Source organism: Zingiber officinale, chromosome 2A, assembly GCF_018446385.1.
Source record: "Zingiber officinale cultivar Zhangliang chromosome 2A, Zo_v1.1, whole genome shotgun sequence".
NCBI classification, from domain to species: Eukaryota; Viridiplantae; Streptophyta; class Magnoliopsida; order Zingiberales; family Zingiberaceae; genus Zingiber; species Zingiber officinale.
In genome coordinates, this window is record NC_055988.1 from 15,957,274 (window position 1) to 15,976,470 (window position 19,197).

Sequence of the window (19,197 nt, forward strand, 5' to 3'; positions counted from 1 at the left end):
TAAAATTTCAAAATTAATAAATAAATTTAATAGTTCATGCAATTATTAATCCAATATTAAGAACGAAAACCAAAACCACTGCAAACATACAATTTGATTTGACATGTAAATCAATGCCGTCCCACATTAGGCACCGACAAATCAGATAAACTTACAAAACAAAGCCGGTATTGGTTGAATCCCACCGACAACGACGAACGTTATATATTATCCAGCCCATTATAACCTGCACATCCCATAAGCTCTTATTAATGTTTTTTAATGTAATTCGATAACTTAATCTCTAAACCGATAAAATATTATTGACATAACCAAAAATTTAAAAAAACTTCAAAAAATCACCGATAACCACGTTGAGCACCCAATATAACAAGTCGGTATATATAAATATCTAATGTGCGCTTGCATCGAAATGCATCTGATCTGCATGTACATGATATGCTGAGTGACTTTCGCTACACAATTATGCATAATTTTCAATATAACATTTTTTTTTATTATTTTTTTTATTGTAGTAATACCGAACGTTAAATCTATATTGTAACAATTACGATTCCGTAACTGTTACAATAAAATTATGATTTATTTAATCATATTATAATAACTATGAGTATGTAGCTGCTACAATATTAAATTTGTGTCGTATCAACTATAGACTCATAGTTATAGCAACGTGGTTATGATTTTGTTGAATCACGTTGTAATAGCTAAGAGTTCGTAGTTGCTACAACGTTAACTCCGCATTGCAATAGCTACAGAACCGCGGTTACTATAACGTAGCCATGATTTGTTCAATTACGTTGTATCAGCTACGAGTTCGTACCTACTATAATGTTAAGTTTGTGTAGTAGCCGATACTGCTACAACGTGATTAAGCAAATCCGACCATGTTGTATTTGTAGGACCGTTGCGGCCGGCTGGAAGAGGGGTTGTTGGTTAGTCCTGCAAAATAAAAGAAACAACCCTTCCTCGAATTCTTTAAGCTAACACTTGCATAAATAGATTAAACAGTAAATTAAAAACATAAAATAAGAGGCACGAGTGTTTACTTGGTTACAACCGATGTGGTTGTTAATCCAAGGAAGATTAAACCCAATATCAATCTCCTTCAGGCGGAGAAGCCTCTTACAGCGTTGACGTAAAAAAGAAAGAAGCTCAACTAAAACTCTAAAGCGCACAAGCGTTGGATTTACAGTTCTGAGTTCGTTGAAAAACTTCTGGACCAAGGCTATATTTATAGCCTTGGTCGGGGCGCCCCGAAGGGGTTCCGGGCGACCTGGGGAGATAAACTTTATCCCCCAACGATCAGATCGAGTCAAATCTCGATCCTGGTCAAAAGTCTGGTCCGGACGCTCGGAAGGGTTCCGGGCGCCCCGGACTGCTCCGGGCGCCCCTGGAGCCCAAAGTCAATAGATGTTGACTTTTTCGCCCGGGACCTCTTCTCTGGTTCAGTCCCGCCTCAGTCCGGTTCTTCTCCTCCGAATCCGCTCGCTTGGGTGATCTCTGCCATCCGGAAAAGGGCTCACCCGAACCCAAGTTCCGATCTTCTCGAGCAGCCTTCCGCTCCGGCTTCTCGTCCCTCGGAATCGCCGCGTGTTTCCTTCTCGTCCACCAGCGTACTCATCCGCAGTCTTCGTCCCTCGGTCGCACCCCGTGCCAACCTTCTTGCTAGCTGCGTCTCTTGCTCCCCGAACAATCTTCCGCTCCGGCTTTCGTCCTTCGGAACCACCGCACGCTTCCTTCTCGTCCACCAGGGTACTCTTCCGCAGCACCTCGTCCCTCGGACGCACCGCATGCCGTCCTTCTCGCTAGCTGCGTTTTCTGCTCGAGTACATGTGCTCCTAAGCTCCTGCACACTTAGACACAAGGTTAGAAACACACAGGACCTGACTTAACTTGTTGATCACACTAAAACAACTTTGGGATTCCAACAGTATCATCTACGGTTCTATAGTTGCTATAATACAGATTTAACTTTCATCATTGCTACAGAAGAAAAATAATTTAAAAATACTGCTACAATGAAAATTGAGCATAATTGCACAACAGGAGTCGCACAACATATCAAATCAACACACATAATACATGTTTGTGGGCATGGAGCTCCATGATCTGGGCACCCCAAGTCAATTTCGAGCACTCGAGGCGTCTGGAATCCCACTCAATCACCCACAAGTGTGTGTATATAATTTTGATATACTGTACACTGTCCCATGCGTACCTCTCTACACGACTGAGAGTCGGGACATCCAGAAATGATTCAAACACCCCAACTTACACAGTTGTGCAGTGCACGCGTGAAAACAAGGTGTGTGACTAAAGGTGCAACTGCTTACATGAGCCCGTCCCACGTGGTTCCCTCCCCCTCAATCATGCACGCCTGATGTGCACGACTGGGATGCAACATAACACTACTCTCTCTCTCTCTCTAGCATAGTTATATTGCACGCCCCTCGATGCATATTCATGTGGCAAAAGACGATTCGCTCGCCCCCAGCGCCCCCGCCAACCCGTCCCTAGGCCAACACGGAGGAGGTAAATCACGGATGACTACTAGCCATTAGTGCAAATGGCCAAAACATGGGAGAGGTTATGCTCGGTCACGCCGAATTTTGACCCCAAAATTTCATGTGACAACACCCCATGCCTTAACCATCGCACCGCCCCGAGGGGACCCCTCGATGCATATCCATGTACACATCTAAAGTTGTGTGCAACATAACAAGAGTATATATACACACGAAAATGTTATATTACACACCTATACGTGGGCACCCCATGAACAACTACTGTTAATTTTTTTTTTAAGATTTAAGATATAATATTTAGAATAAGGACAGTGAAAATTTAAAAAAAATACTAGATGCTCACTGACACCCTAGTGTATTTTTTTTTTCACTTTTTAAAAGCTAAATATTATACCCTAAACTTTAAGTTAAAAAAAAAACATATATATTAGCCGTGCAACATATCAAATTCTATTATAATATATAACTGACTCCTAGAGGTGAGTAATCCGATAGAAACTTTTTCACTGACTAATAAAATAAATCCAAAAATGCGAATTACGCATTGCTTGTTTCACTGACTAATAAAATAAATCCAAAAATGCTAATTACGCATTGCTTCGCAACCAACGTCCTAAGGTTATCTTCCAACTGGAGAAGCTCTTTATCGTTGCTGATCCGGTGGTAAAAGCCCGAGACCCCCTAACGAGGGATCAATGCCACGTGGAGGTCAGAGGGTCAGGTGGTCCGTCGAAGAAGGGTGAGCCGATCGGACGCATGAAGAAAGGGCAGGCCGATCGGCCTGCCCGTAAACGTCTGATAGTGAAAGACGCCCTGACAGGGGTTGGGGTTTCGACGCTCAATGAAATAGTAAATAATGACCTAGCGGAAGGCCTAAGAGAAGGCAGGACATAATGGGCGCTCCGGCCGGCCGGCGCAGGGAATTAAAGCCGTCCGGACGACGCTCTTCGCGCCGGTCGGCCGGACGGACGTCCCGGCCGGGCGGTGGGTGAAGGATAGGAACATCTTCTGACAGCCGTCAAGTCCTATGGCTAGGCCATACTCTAAGTCTGACAACAAGGTGTTCTGTTGTCCCATCGAAGACATGATTGAACTGTAGCAGTATGGTGTCAGGTAAGCTCTCTGATAGGTACATACCGAGGTATGGGCTGCGGACACGTCTGCGTCTCGGTGGACGTGCATTGGTTCTTTCACCGCTCTATATAAAGAGCCTCTTCCTTCGCCGGAGGTACGCATTCTACAAGCTTTGGAGCCACCTTTTGCTGTCTGCTTACCTGACTTGAGCGTCGAAGGGTCGCCGCCGGGAACCCCTTCCCAGCTCGACTTCTGTGCAGGATCGCCGGAGATTCGTACGACCAGTCGGAGACCCACATCAGCAACCGGAGAGCGCCACGTGCCCAGCGTCCGTTGAGTCAGCCGTTCGGACAGGATCAATTTGGCGCCGTCTGTGGGAACGCTCCTGCATCCGAACGGGAACAATGGACGAGGCTGGACGACAACACATGGTGACGCTTTCGAACGAGGAACTCGACGCTCTGATCGAGATGAGGGCCGCCAAGCTCGTGGAGCAAAAACAGAAAGCCACAGCCGAGCGGCCGGAGCAACAAGCAACATCAGCGTCTGGTGGCCGAGCGGAAGCACCACCAGCGACAGTACCATTCCATCGGGCTCTCTTCCGCACTCCTGAAGCTGTAGCAACTAATCGAGAGCGGGGATCATCTTCGGATGAAATACCAAGACGAGACAACAGAAAAGGGAAAGCCCCCCGAGCAAACGCATCTCCCGAGCGGATCAATCGCCAATTTTCGGAGGTCATTCTACAAGACCCTCTGCCCAAGCACTACGTGCCTCCGACGATCGGCGAGTACAATGGGACAACCGACCCGGATGATCATCTGGGTAAGTTCGATAACACAGCTACTCTCCATCAATACACAGATGGAGTAAAGTGCCGAGTTTTCTCACCACTCTCTCGGGATCGGCTCAACGGTGGTTCCGGAGGTTGCCGGACGGATCCATTACAAGCTTCAAGGACTTCCGAACGGCCTTCCTCCATCATTTTGCAAGCAGTCGGCGCTATCAAAAAACGAGCGTGAGCCTGTTCGCCATCAAGCAAGAAGCCCGTGAATCCCTTCGAGCTTACATCCAGCGGTTCAACCAAGTGACGATGGACATTCCAACGGCCACCTCGGAAACCATGATGAATGCCTTCACACAAGGCCTAGTGGATGGAGATTTCTTCCGATCGCTCATCCGAAAGCCGCCCCGAGACTATGATCACATGCTACACCGGGCGAACGAATACATCAACGTGGAAGAAGCATAAGCGGCAAGGAAAAAAAGGAAACTCCAGCCGAGCGGAAACAGCACGCCGCTCATCAGCCGCCTAGAGGACCAAGGGCCGAAGCAATCCGATCCCCCCCACGCCAGGTCTCATGTGCAAGAGGTAGCTGCCGCCCGGCCCAAGCCAAAGAAGAAATGGACCCCGATGTTCTGCTCCTTCCACCGGACGGATACGCACAACACAAGGGATTGCCGAAGTCTTCCCTTCGTGGCTCATCCCGTACCCCGGAATGCCGGACGACGGTCTCCCTCAGTCGACAGGCGACAGAGAACTAATGAAGCCTATCGGACGCGAGCTGATAGGCGACAACCACAAACTCCCGATCGGCATCGTTCTCCAAGGCAGGAGAATCGCCGGGCATCCAGAGAACGGTCTCGATCGTCCGCTCGGGAAGAGGAAAATAGAAGCAATACTTCCCGAGGCGAGATCAACGTTATTGCTGGCGGGCCGACCGGAGGAGACTCCAATCAAGCCAGAAAGGCGGGCGTCCGACAGCTCCAGATTCATGCGGTCGGCTGTAGCCGAGAACGAGCAGAAGGACTCGAAATTAGTTTCGGGCCCAAGGACTTGGAAGGAGTTGAAGTACCTCACGACGATGCTCTGCTCATCAAAGCGGTAATAGCCAATTACACTATTCACCGCGTATTTGTTGACACCGGGAGCTCAGTCAACATCATATTCAAGAAGGCGTTCGATCAGCTGCAAATTGATCGAGCCGAGCTATTGCCCATGACAAACCCGCTCTACGGGTTTACGGGTAACGAAGTTCAGCCGGTCGGACAGATCCGGTTGGCTACCTCGCTGGGAGAAGAGCCGCTCAGGAGGACAAGGACAACAAACTTCATGGTGGTCGACTCTCCCTCTTCCTACAATGTTATTTTGGGACGACCGGCTCTCAGCGAATTCCGAGCGGTCGTCTCAACCTTCCACCAGAAGATCAAGTTCCCCGTGGAGGAAAAAGTGGGAGAAGTACGGGGAGATCAACTAGCAGCTCGGCGATGCTACATCGAGATGGTCCGAGCAGAGGCCAATTCCGCTCGGAAGGCGCCCCGGATCGAGGTAAACGCCATCAGCGAAAAGCCACCCTCTTTAATTTATGAAGAAAAAGAGGAAGTGCAGATTCACCCAACCCGATCGGAGGCCACAACCTTTATAGCGTCCGATCTGGAGGAGAAACAGAAAGAAGAACTGATCCAATGCCTCCGAAGAAATCATGATGTCTTCGTTTGGTCGACACATGAGCTGCCCGGAATTTTGCCGAGCATAGCGCAGCACGAGTTGCATGTCCGACCGGACGCTCGGCCGGTAAAGCAAAGAAAAAGGGACTTCAGCACCGAGCAGAATTCCATCATCCGAGCGGAGGTGGAAAAACTTCTGGAGGCCGGCCATATACGCGAGGTGTAGTTCCCGAGCTGGTTGGCTAACGTAGTATTAGTCTCCAAGCCAGGCAACAAGTGGAGAGTGTGCATAGACTTTCGGGATCTCAACAAAGTTTGCCCGAAAGATTTTTATCCTCTGCCCCGGATAGATCAGCTGGTGGACTCTACGGCCGGCTGCGAATTAATCTGTATGCTCTAGGCCTACCAGGGCTATCACCAAGTGCCGCTCGCCCGTGAAGATCAAGAAAAAGTCAGCTTCGTGACGGCCGACGACACTTATTGCTATAATGTGATGCCGTTCGGATTGAAGAATGCGGGGGCCACATATCAGCGCCTGATGAATAAAGTATTCAGAGAGCAGATCGGACGAAATCTAGAAGTTTATGTGGATGACATTCTCATAAAGTCCGTCCGAGCGGCCGATCTCTTCAAAGACATGGAGGAAACCTTCCGAACGCTGCGCAAATATGGAGTCAAGCAAAATCCTCAGAAGTGTCTGTTCGGAGCAAAAGGAGGGCGCTTTCTGGGGTACATAGTGACCGAGCGGGGAATCGAAGCAAATCCCAGCAAGGTGAAAGCTCTACAAGATATGCCGCCTCCAAGAAATACAAGGGAAGTGCAGCGTTTGACCGGTCGGATCACCGTTCTGTCCAGGTTCATCTCCAAAACCGCCGACCGGAGCCTCCCGTTTTTCAAGATCTTGCACAAGGCTACAAAATTTCACTGGGACGAAGAATGCGACCGGGCGTTCGAAGATTTAAAGGCATACCTGAACTCTCTCCCGGTATTGGCCAAGCAGAATGCGGGCGAGCCACTGTACATGTACTTGTCTTCAACCGAGCATGCAATCGGCTCGGCTTTAGTGAGGGCGAGTGGAGAAGAACCTGTGTATTTCCTCAGTCACATTTTAAAAGATGCTGAATCTCGCTACACTGGGCTCGAAAAGCTAGCCTTCGCTCTGGTCCTCGCCGCTCGGCGCCTTCGTCCATATTTCCTGGCGCATACGATCATTGTCAAAACCAATAGCCCGCTCGGACGTGTTCTACTAAATCCAGAGGCATCCGGACGGCTCATCAAATGGACGACGGAGTTAAGTGAATTTGATATCCAATACCAGCCCCGCTCGGCGATCAAAACGCAATCCTTGACCGATTTTGTGACTGAGGTGCAAAGGCCAGAGCCGGAAGCTATGTGGAGAATATATGTGGATGGGTCGTCCACTCGGCTCGGAAGCGGAATTGGAATATTGTTACTCTCCCCTCAAGAAGAGAAGATGCACTTATCCGTCTGGCTGGATTATAAAGTTACCAACAATGAAGCAGAGTATGAGGCCCTCATAGCCGGTTTGCAGGCAGCTAGGCATGTGGGAGCCGGTCGGGTAACACTACACTCGGATTCGCAGTTGGCAGCTCAGCAGCTCTCTGGTACCTTCGAAATCAATAGTGCTCGGCTCAAGCTCTACGCTGAAGCCTTCGAGAAGCTCAAAGCTGATTTTAGAGAAGTTATTGTCCAGAAGATACCCAGAGCAGAAAATCAAGCAGTCGATGAGTTAGCCAAACTCGCGAGCTCAATAACGTCGGTCGCCATTCAGCAATCAATTGAAAAAGTACTGTTGGTGGCGTACATCGACCGGATGGAAGGCCTCACATTTCCAAGCGACTGGAGGACACCCATCATAGAGTTCCTCCGCTCGGGAGCCGCACCGTCCGACCGGAACGAAGCCCAGCTGTTAAGAAGGAGGGCCGGTCGGTTCACACTCATCGGCGATCAGCTTTACAAAAAGGCTTTCTCTCGCCCGTTGTTGAAATGCGTGAGCTTGGAGGACGCGGCTTACATCCTACAAGAAGTACATCAAGGGTCGTGCGGAGGGCATCCGGGCAGACGATCGTTGGCCAAGAAGATCCTCCTGGCCGGGTACTTTTGGCTGACTTTACAAGCAGACGCCGCTCGGACCGTATCAACGTGTCTTTCATGTCAAAAGTACCATAACTTCAACCACCGACCGGCAGAGGAAATGAAGGCATCTACAGTCTCGTGTCTGTTCGACCAGTGGGGAATGGATATCGTTGGTCCATTTCCTATGGCGACCGGACAGCGGAAATTTCTACTAGTGGCGGTAGATTATTTCTCCAAATGGGTGGAGGCCGAGCCGCTAGCCAGGATCACCGAACAAATGGTCAAAAAGTTCATATGGCAACACATCATTTGTCGGTTCGGCATCCCTCGCCGACTGATTTCCGACAACGGACGGCAATTCACAGGGAAGGTGCTGGAGGATTGGTGCAAGAGCTACGACATCGAGCAACACTTCACGTCCGTGGCTTATCCCCAAAGCAACGGTCAAGCCGAAGTAGCCAATCGGGAAGTTCGACCATTTGGGAGGAAGTTGGCCGGATGAAGTGCCGGGCGTCTTGTGGACCATCCGGACGACTCCGAAGGAAGGGACGGGCGTCACACCATTCCATTTGGTGTATGGTGGCGAGGCAGTCATTCCGGTTGAAGTCGGCGTCAAGTCCGTCCGGATTCAGAGTTATGATGATGGCAACGCCGAACGGAGAAACATGGAACTGGATTTGGTCGACGAGGAGCGAGCCAAGGCGTCCGTTCGGCTGATGGCGTACCGGCAGCGGATGAAGCAAAATTACAACTGCCGTGTAATCCCCAGATCATTCCAGGTCGGCGATCTTGTCTGGAAGAAAGTCAAGCCGGTCGGCGATGTCGGCAAGTTAGAAGCTCCCTGGGCGGGGCCCTTCAAGGTTATTGAGAAGCTCCGATCGGGAGCATATTATTTGGAGGATAAAGACGGGTGACAGCTGGATCGACCGTGGAGTGCGAATCATCTCCAGCCTTATCGAGCGGGGTGAAAGGTGCATGAATGTAAATCATTTTTTTATATGTTAGTCGCTCATGTCCTTATAATGCAGGAAGCAAAATTAATGCAAAGGATGGCCAATGGATTCGTCGATTGGCAGCATCAAAATTAACCTTGAAGACAACGTCCGAGCGGAAGACCGTCGAGCTCTGACGTTAAATATCGAGAGACGAGCCGGCGTCTATAAACGTCCGAGCGGATAGCCATTCACATGACACGATCAACTACAGCCTGGTCGTTAAGACCAACATACGGCTGAGCGGCTCGCTTATCCAATGTGTACGGAAAACCCCTTTGGGGGTAAGGCACAGAGCCAAAGTTGGTCAGTAGAAGTTAAAAGATATTAGCGTGTAAACGCCGAGCGGCTTCAATAGAACGCCGAGCGGCTGTTCAGTCGCATGATAAAAGACATTAAAAACAATCGACTTGTCGGGAAGTGCTTGGTGCCGAGCGTGGTGCCGAGCGGAAGAGTTAAAGAGAACGCTTCAGTCGTGACGAGAGAAAAATTTCTGGCCAAAACAGAAGTTGACGGAACAGAAAGGATTATCTATTATACACTGGGTGAACCAAAAAAAGTTGGGCCGAACGGCTGGAATACAAAAAAGTTCATACACAGAAAAAGCGCTTATCACGCGTCAAAGTCAAAAAGAGTGTCGGGGATGGCGCCCATCACGGTCGCGAGGTCCTCGGGGGGGATGACCAGCTCAGCGGGCAGGTGGCCCTTGGTCTTCAGGTAATCCACCGCCGCCTTGATCGCTTCTTCGAAAGTGAGGGATATCTTGTCGGTAAACTTCTCTCCGAAATCTTCCGAGCGGAGATACGCCTTCCTCACTTCGTCAGAACGGGCCGACTCCCCCTCTTGATATTCTTTGAAGGCGGCTCGGGCGGCTTGGAGATCCCGCAAGTCTCCATCAAATCTTTGAGATCGGCCGAGCGGCTCTCCTTCTCGCCGCCAGAGCATCCATCGATGCGTTGCTCCACCCTCGGATCTCCACCTTCATCCGGTCCATATCCTCGATGGCTGGAGTTTCCGGTGGTCGCCGCCTTGATCTCCTTATCTTGTTGCTTGATCATCGCCTCAGCCGAACGACGCTCGCCGGATCGGAAGCCCTTTTCCGTTCGGCTTCCAGTGATTTTTGGCCTTCTCCAGAGCGGCCGTAGATTGTTGGTTGTCCCCGCTGCTTTAAGTTTTCTCAGTTCGTCCCGGCCAACCGATTGCTAATGGCAATCTGCTCCACCCAGTTCTACGAGCAAAGGTGAATAGGTTAAAAACTTAATTCAACTACACGAATAAAGAAGAAGGGCATACCCGTGGCTCGTTGGAGGTTGTCGCCGAGCCGCCTGAGAGTCATCTCTTTATACGACGCCGAGCGCCTCCCAAGCTTTTGCAAGGTGGCGTCAAGGTGATCTGCTCGGGGACCACCGCCGATCGCCAGCCCATGTATCTCTCGAGGGAGGCGAGAACGGTCTTAATTAAATTCAGCCGCTCGCCCGAGAGGCATCACCACTTCTTGGTGGACGAGGAGGAAGGTCGCCCAAACGCCGACACGGCGAAAGTTCTAGAAGGGTGGATGGCGGCACCTCGAGCCGGCACCTGAGAGCCATGTGGGGTCTGAGTACTCGAGGAAATCGTCCCGACAACATTGAGCATCCGCGCCCTCGGGCGGTGGCTCATCAAGTGGAGTGGAGGCAGACGCCGGTCGGCGACGCTCCGAGTGACTAGCGGAACATCGTCGACCGACCCTCCACCTCGGCTTGGGTAGGAGGTTCTGTGCCTGCCTCCTCGTGGGAGGTAATAGCCGCTACGGCTTCAGGGCATTCTGAGTCCCTCACTTGCATCGCCGGTCGGATCAGCTAGGCCAAGGCCCCGCGGCGACCTCTTTGTTCGTCACCGCCTCAATCTGAGCGGCTTTTAGCTTTGGCGCGCCACATGACTTCAACTGCAGAAGCAAAAAATAAATCGGTTAGAACAAAACAAACGGGAAGATAAGGGAACTTACTCATACTGCAAGGCTGGGGTAGAGGACAAGCCAAATATGTGCATTACTGCCGGAAGGAGCAGCTTGTCAATATGATAACGCTGACCAACCAGCCGTTCGGCTGCATGAAGGTAGGCCGCGTCGCCTCTAAATTTGCCGAGCTCCGGCTGCGCTGGCATGGTCGCTCGGGAAAACGTATATAGAAAAAGTGCTCCTTCCAATGTTTGTTGGAGCTCGGCATGCCGTCGAAGAGGACGAAACCTATCCTAAATTGAAAAACAAAAGTTCCCCACTCGGCCTGCTTGGGATAATAGAAGTAGTGGAAAATTTTTGGGTCTAAGGGGATGCCGTTCAGTTTGAACAAAACTATTACTCCGCTCAGCAGCCTGATAGAGTTAGGAACTACCTGGCCGAGCGGAATGCGGAAGTAATTGCAGACTTGCAGGAAAAATTCATGGGGGTGGGAAGCGTAGTCTGGCCAGAAATTGGTCTCGGAAAAAAAGAGTTGTGCCGATCGGCTGTTCATGAGGCCGATCGGCTAATGTGGCTAATACTATTTGGTGGTCGGAAGGAATGTCGTAAGTCCGAGCGAGACGCAACGCGTCCTCCTCGTCAAAACGACTTTCCATGGTCGAATACCAAAGACCCGGAGCACCGCCGATTGATTGCGAAGTACTAGTCATGATCGAAAGACAGCAATGCGGGACAAAAGGGGAAGGTTCAAGCAAGGAATGGAGGAAAACCGACTGAAGGAAACGATTAACAGCAAGAAGAGAACGTTAGGAACGAGAAAGAGGGTCTTACGAGCAAGAAAGATGATCGACAGGGGCCTGGGGTTGCCGAAGAGTTGAGGGGCAAGGTCGCCGGAGAAAAAAACGGGCAGAGGAGCGCCGGAGGAGGAGAAAGCAACAATGCGACGGAAACGGAGTCGTGGGCTTTATATCGCCGCCCGGGAGCAACCTCCACCGTCCGATCCAGGTCGTTGATAACGAGGTCATCATCCAGCCGTTCATTTCAAACGGCGGCTGTCCCATCGGAAGTGATGCCACCGCCATACGCTGACAAACGCACGATCGCCACATGTCAGCAGAATATTGGCCGCATTTAATGAGCTCCCCTTACCGTGCGCAGCGCACGTGATGGGTAGTAGGGGAGAGCATCGGACATGGATTCCAAGAAAACACAAGGCATGGGCAAGATGTTGCCGAACGGATGAGCATCCTTATGCCTGGCCGAGCGGCCCAATGCTCAGTCAGATCGGCAGTCCAGTCAGTCGGACTTTGCCTCCTTCGACTAGACTCGAAGGGGAGGCAAGTGATCCGGTGGTAAGAGCCCGAGACCCCCTAACGAGGGGTCAATGCCACGTGGAGGTCAGAGGGTCAGGTGGTCCGTCGAAGAAGGGTGAGCCGACCGGACGCATGAAGAAAGGGCAGGCCGATCGGCCTGCCCGTAAACGTCTGATAGTGAAAGACGCCCTGACAGGGGTTGGGGTTCCGACGCTCAATGAAATAGTAAATAATGACCTAGCGGAAGGCCTAAGAGAAGGCAGGACATAATGGGCGCTCCGGCCGGCCGGCGCAGGGAATTACGCACCGGCCGACCGGACGGACGTCCCGGCCGGGCGGTGGGTGAAGGATAGGAACATCTTCTGACAGCCATCAAGTCCTATGGCTAGGTCATACTCTAAGTCTGACAACAAGGTGTTATGTTGTCCCATCGAAGACATGATTGAACTGTAGCAGTATGGTGTCAGGTAAGCTCTCTGACAGGTACATACCGAGGTATGGGCTGCGAACACGTCTGCGCCTCGGTGGACGTGCATTGGTTCTTTCACTGCTCTATATAAAGAGCCTCTTCCTTCGCCGGAGGTACGCATTCTACAAGCTTTGGAGCCACCTTTTACTGTCTGCTTACCTGACTTGAGCGTCGGAGGATCGCCGCCGGGAACCCCTTCCCGGCCCGACTTCTGTGCAGGATCGTCGGAAATTCGTACGACCAGTCGGAGACCCACATCAGCAACCGAAGAGCGCCACGTGCCCAGCGTCCGTTGAGTCAGCCGTTCGGACAGGATCAGTTGCAATTTGCACCATAGCTCGAGGACACTCTTGTCTTATATATTGAACACATTGAACTAAGCTTTTGTTATTCACATTAGCTATTATTAGTGTTAATGATAATAGATCCAATTCACATTAGCTATTATTATTGTTAATGATAATAGGTCTATTATAATTAATGCCAGATATCCAATTTACATCAATTAATTCTAGATGTGATTAACTTAATCTTACATTAAATTTTTCATTGATCACTAGAATAAGTTGAAAAGCGTTCATAGTGGACGGTCCATCATTCTAGATTAGTCATCCATTAAAAAAATTCATCTATTAATTAATCAAAGTTAAAACTCGATCTTTAAATACCTAAAAAATTAAGAAAATGACTGTCACTATACCATTGACCCGGAATAGATCCATTATATTATAATGAAGTTGTGTCGATTATACGAAGCATCACTTTGATTTTGAGATATTAAGAACACTGGGATGGTGATAAATTAAAGATCAAGTCGATAAATAAAATAAAATCAGGTTATTTAAATCAACTCAAACTTTCAATCATTCATGGTGTACCCTCACCATCAAATTGAAGATCAAAATCACACTTCAATTCATAAGAGAATTATTAAGATTATTTCTAATGTGCTTTAGCTCATTTCTGATCACCTTAGACTATCCCTATTCCAGTTCCTTGATCTCCTTGATTCGAGTAGTAGAAATATCAATGTATTTTGCAAATAGAGGAAAGGTTTATCCAAATAATCATTTGGTTTATTTGAAAATATATAACTATTTGCATAAATAGAAACTTTTAAAGAAATACAGTGTAAAATCACAGTGATTGAGAAATTGAAGATCAACTCAGCTTACCAATCTTCTCCCAGTGACTATAATAGGAACCCAGCATACAGCAACATCTACGAGCCTTTCTTTTGCAGGTTAATCCTGAAATTGTTGCACAAAGAGAAGAGTAAAGTCTTGGATAGCAAGTAGCTTGAGCTCACAAAAGACTATAAGAACAGTTTGAATATTGGGAGTAAACATGGGATACTACACATAAGGACCACTGATATATTAACAAAGTTAACCATAGGAATCGAGTTTAAAAAAAAAACTATAATTGTCAAACTAATCACATGACAATCTATTTACTATTAATTGAGGACATACATTTGACTAGCAGAATGGACTTGATTAGGTGAACCTACCATCATTTTTTTTACAAAGATGAACAATAGTCTTGTTTGAGTTGTCTTTGAGATTGTTTAGTTTGTTTGAAATAAAGAGAGTTCTGATGTCTGCAAGAATTTGTTCAAAGAATTGATGAAACTTTAGGCCTACGGTTTCGTTTTCTGTTGCTTGAGCTAGTGTGTGTGACAGACAAAGTTCAAATGTTTGACTACTAATATTAGTTTCTGGATATGCACACTTCTTAAGGAAATAAGAAGGTGGTTTTCCCTTAATTATGGGAGACACTTGCATGTGAAAATCTGGGTGCCCTATAGCAAACAAAGCCATCAGTGGGATCATGCTTCACTATCGAGCTTCCAGCAAGGTCATATGCATTTGTCCATTCTAAGCTTTCGTAGTTGTAATAGGTGGATCCTACTGGCCAAGGAAAAGAACAGACTACCACATTATACCTAAAAATATGTGACTCAACCAAAGCTCCAACTTCTCTCATTAACCAAATCTCCTTCTGCACAATGAATTAGATATATTTCATTAGCAATTTCTCTTTCAACATGTTTCTAGGTAGCAAGTCTGGCGTCTAAATACTGTTCTGTTTATTTTTAATCAATATTGAACAGTAGAGACATCACTTGAGCAAGGATTTTAACTTTCGATTGCAATGAAACTTCTTCAACAATGGTAAAAGATTAAATAAATAAAGATTCAGGAAACAAGAAGCCTTTAGCTCAAAAACTTACTTATGTCACCAAATGTCATAAGTTCATTTGGGAAAAAAAAAGTTATAAGTTCATTCACATAAGTTTCAGTTAACCAAACAGAAAGTCACCATAGACCAATTTACTTTAATAGTTGAATTATGCAGTTATTTGGGTTGTAACATCAATTATCCAGTTGATTCACAGCTAACCTGATAGATGCAATATAAACTACCACTATCATTATAATAATCTTGTTATCTTGGAAGACAAACAAAAATGACCTTTGAAAAGGTCTAAAATGCATCCCGAGTCAGTGTGAAAAAGGATTTGGAAACAATAATGTGAATCAGAGCTAAGGTTACTGGTTGCTTTGACATGACACCTAATCCTGCGAAAGACATGTATTTAAACTTAATTATGCTAATTGCGGTAGCGAATAGCCTCGATGCAACCTATTTTAGTGAACAATACACACCTATCAAATTAACATCTGATCATTAAACAGTTGCAATTAATACGTGCTACAGGGCAGCTATGTGATCTAAGAACAAATTCCCATTAAAAAAAAAAACACTTGTTGTTTCAAATATGGCAGAGTTGTTCTACGTGGTTAATCACCAGAATAGATTAAAGCCACATAGTTGTAGAATAAGTGAATTGGATTGAAGTATCTGAAGCCTTGAACTCAATCATATTCTCAAAGAAAAGGGGCATGGATTTGGCAAATAATGATTAGTATAGCAGTAAAGAAGTAACAATAATTTTCCTTTTTTTAGTTAAAAGAAACATTAATTTGAAGCCGAGAGAGAAGAGCATACCATCTAAACAAGTATAAGCGACACAAGGGGAGCGTCCCATGGCTCACCCCCTGCTTTAAGCTCACCGGGCTGCACCCCACTCGGATCGGCAACTTTCCGGTGCTGGAACCGCCCACCCGAAGCCCCACCCTAGATCTCAGATTCACTCCGAGCTTCATCTCCTTCCTCCTGAACCCCGCTTGGATCCTTCCGCCGGCAACCTCGTCCACCGCCATTGCTTTGGCAGCCGTCTTGAAGCGCACCACCGTCCGATTTCTCCTACCCTGTTCGAACCCTGCGACCTCCGCCGCTCCCACATCCACGTCGCCGTCATCGTCCGCCACCCTCACCCGCGCCTCCCAGTCCCCGTACTCGAGCACAATCTTCCCGTTGGGGTTGGAAACGAGGATCCCGACGGAAGTGGAGACGTCGAGGAATGTGCCGTCGGGCCGAGAGGAGACTCGGAGGCGTGTGGCGTTTAGCGACTCGAGACGGAAGGAGGGGAGCCGCGGCTGGAACCAGAGGTAGGCGAGCCCGGCGGCGACCGCGATGAGCGCGGCCAAGGCGAGAACAACTACGGAGGCCCAGCAGCAGAGGCGGCAGCAGCAGGAGCGCCGAGAGCGGTGGCGGCGGGGGAGCGGCTTCCCGGGCTGGCGGAAAGATGGCGGAAGCGGTCGCCGCCTGGGAGGCGCCTTCGGAACGGGCGGGGGCGGAGCCTCCGGATCGCGATAACCCGGCGGCTTGTGGATCACCGGCTTCAAGGTAGGCTTCGCTTCCGCCATTCACTCGAATCTCCAAAAAAAATTCTCAAACAAACAAACGAAGAATCAAAAGAATAATCGGTAAAAATCCGTGCTCGTGTCTGATATTTCGGAGGCGCCAAATCAAGGAAGTAAGACTCGTCGGAATTGAGATGGGGAACGGCGATGCCGGCGGGCGACGCCGGAGAGAAGGGGACGAAGACAAGGCCCTCTCAAGATTCGTGAAGTCACGGGATCGCAGAGATCGGACGGGGAAGGAGGTCGGCCATCGGTGGCGGTTCTAGCGAGGTGAGATAAGAGGGAGAGGAGTGTGGTGGTGGACAACGCAGACGAGAGTGTGGGTCTTAAATCGCACGCGCAGCTCCGGAGAAATGGTGACGTGTCAACATGGCAGATGGGTGGGGCCCATTTCTACTGTACCATTTAACTATAATCAAACTTTTTAATGATGACGATCAAATTCTTTCCTCCATTTATTTCCGTTTATCTTATTTATTTAGAAATAACAAAAAAAAAAAAAGAAAAGAAAAAGTAATTAACTGATTTATGCTTTGTTTGTTAGAAATTTGTCATCATTACTAATATAAACACGGACGCCTAATAATAAAATTGATTTATTATTATTACGAAGTCAAGAATAATAATTCGACTGAGACAAAGAAATTGAATTTTTATGATTATTTTTTTAATTGAGCTATCTTATGTCTACATCTACTACGTAGCTTGCACATAGTAGTTTCTTTTTCTCGTCTGAGCTTAAGTCCAACTAGTCGTTGGAGAAATTGTATATTTCTGCATATTGAAATTATTTTTTTTCTCATTTTTTTTTGTTTTTGTTTTAGGCTTGAATATATCTTAATGGAATTCGAATCCTTACTCTTACTCTTATTGTTTCCCGATCAAAATTATTTACTCTTGTAAGTGTCTCGAGCGTCATCATGGAAGTTGGGATGTTTATTTTTTTTTAAAAAAATAAAATAATTAAAATATTATTTTTTAAAAAAAATAAAGATTTTTATATAAATTTAGTTTTTTGAATTTTTGAGATATAAAATTATTAATTAATTTTTTATATTCAAATTTTAATAATAAAATTTTCTCAATTGATAAAATTACTAAATTATTTATTTTTTAAAAAATATTCAACATAAATAAAACTTTATTCAAGCTACAGAAACAAGTATTGAACAAAGAAATTAGTTTTTTTTTATAAGGGAATCTTGGCGTAATGGTAAAATTATTATTTTGTGATCAAAAAGTTACGAGTTTGAATCCTGGAAACAGTCTTTTACAAAAAAACAGGGTAAGACTGTATATACAAGGACCCCGTATAGCAGGAGCTTTATACACCGAGCTATCCTTTTTTTAAGGGTCAATATTTCGAATGTTATTTTAATTCGGTATTTAATATTTCTTTTAAAATTTTTAATTCTAAAAATAAATCTAAACAATATCAGATAACATATCATGTATTAGAAATAGAGCTGTAAATAAGCTATATTGAGGTAAACTTTGGGGTATTCAAGTTTGTTTGATAAAATAATCGAGCCAAGTTAAGCCTAATTTAAAATGAATCAAGCCTTTGAAATGATTGTTCAAACTTGACTTGATTTAATTTTTATAAGTTTGATCGTGTTTGAAACTTGGTTTGAGCTTGGTTTGTTGAGATGTTATCGAGCTCTCAATTCAAGCTTGATTGAGTTTGGTTTCAAGCTTAATTCATTTAGATGTTATCAAGTTCTCAATTCAAGTTTGTTTGTTTGTTTGAAACTTTTACTTATTTGATTGGTTATTGAGCTCGATAATTCAAACATAGTGTTTTATTTATATTTATTTAGTTTATTGATAAGAGTCTTATTAATGAACATGGTTAGTGAACATTGTTCAAGAATATTTTTCACGAATATTGTTTATGAATATTAATGATCTGAACACATATGTGTTCAAATTTTTTTGTTTAGTTTAACGAGTTGTTCAAACTTGTTTATATAACTGATATTGTGTATAGTGAATGAACATAAACAAGTTCTTATCAATCCGAATATTAAGTTTGTTCACAAACGTTTTGATCCGGTTGTAAGAACAGAGGCCCCCCGTCCGGTGGAATCAGCGCCACGTGGAAGTCAAAGTGGCAGGTGGTCGGCCGGAGAGGGATGCATTCTACCGGCCGGGCGGCCGGCCGGTGTCTAGTTGATGGTTAAAGGCACCCTGTCGAAAGTCAGGGTTCCGGCGCTCAGAGGATAAGATCGTAGGGCCGAGTGGACTGCACGTTCGGCCAAAGCCATAAGGTAGCATACTGCTAATAGTCTCCACAAAGCATGTGATTGAGAATCTCCCCAAGTAAACCACTGTATACGTCCGGCCGGATGTCGCGGAAGCTGGCCGGCCGGATGCCCTCCAGGGAGTAAGGACAAAAGGACAAGTGACATTTTTTTCTGACAGCGGGTATGTTCCACATGTAGGCCATACTCCAAATCTTATGATAAGGGGTTCCGCTGTCCCATCGAGGACACGCTTGGACTGTAGCAGTATGGGTCAAGTAAGCTCACTGACAAGCCCTTACTGGGGTATGGGCCACGGACACG

The 19,197-nt window shown here is 46.8% G+C and overlaps 1 protein-coding gene across 2 annotated transcripts; it reads right to left on the reverse strand.

The window, feature by feature from the left end:
* Window positions 1–46: 46 nt before the first annotated feature.
* Window positions 47–16,940, reverse strand: LOC122040830 (NDR1/HIN1-like protein 6). Of its 2 annotated transcripts, XM_042600278.1 has the most exons (3): window positions 15,873–16,940; window positions 14,033–14,107; window positions 47–226 (listed from the first exon to the last, which is right to left on the reverse strand). In XM_042600278.1, exons 1-2 carry the CDS (start codon window positions 16,631–16,633, stop codon window positions 14,080–14,082), a joined length of 789 nt encoding a protein of 262 aa, XP_042456212.1. In that variant the 5' UTR covers window positions 16,634–16,940; the 3' UTR covers window positions 47–226; window positions 14,033–14,079. The 2 variants fall into 2 exon arrangements, with proteins under 2 accessions (XP_042456212.1, XP_042456211.1); XM_042600277.1 differs by lacking the exon at window positions 47–226 and having other exon boundaries at window positions 13,873–14,107.
* Window positions 16,941–19,197: the final 2,257 nt, after the last annotated feature.

Excerpts from the sequence above, each read along its gene's own strand:
- LOC122040830 (XM_042600278.1), bottom strand. The coding sequence starts at position 16,633 with ATGGCGGAAGCGAAGCCTACCTTGAAGCCGGTGATCCACAAGCCGCCG. Across the intron at positions 14,108-15,872 it reads CGCTTATACTTGTTTAGATG|GATTAACCTGCAAAAGAAAG; the intron begins GTATGCTCTTCT and ends CAACAATTTCAG.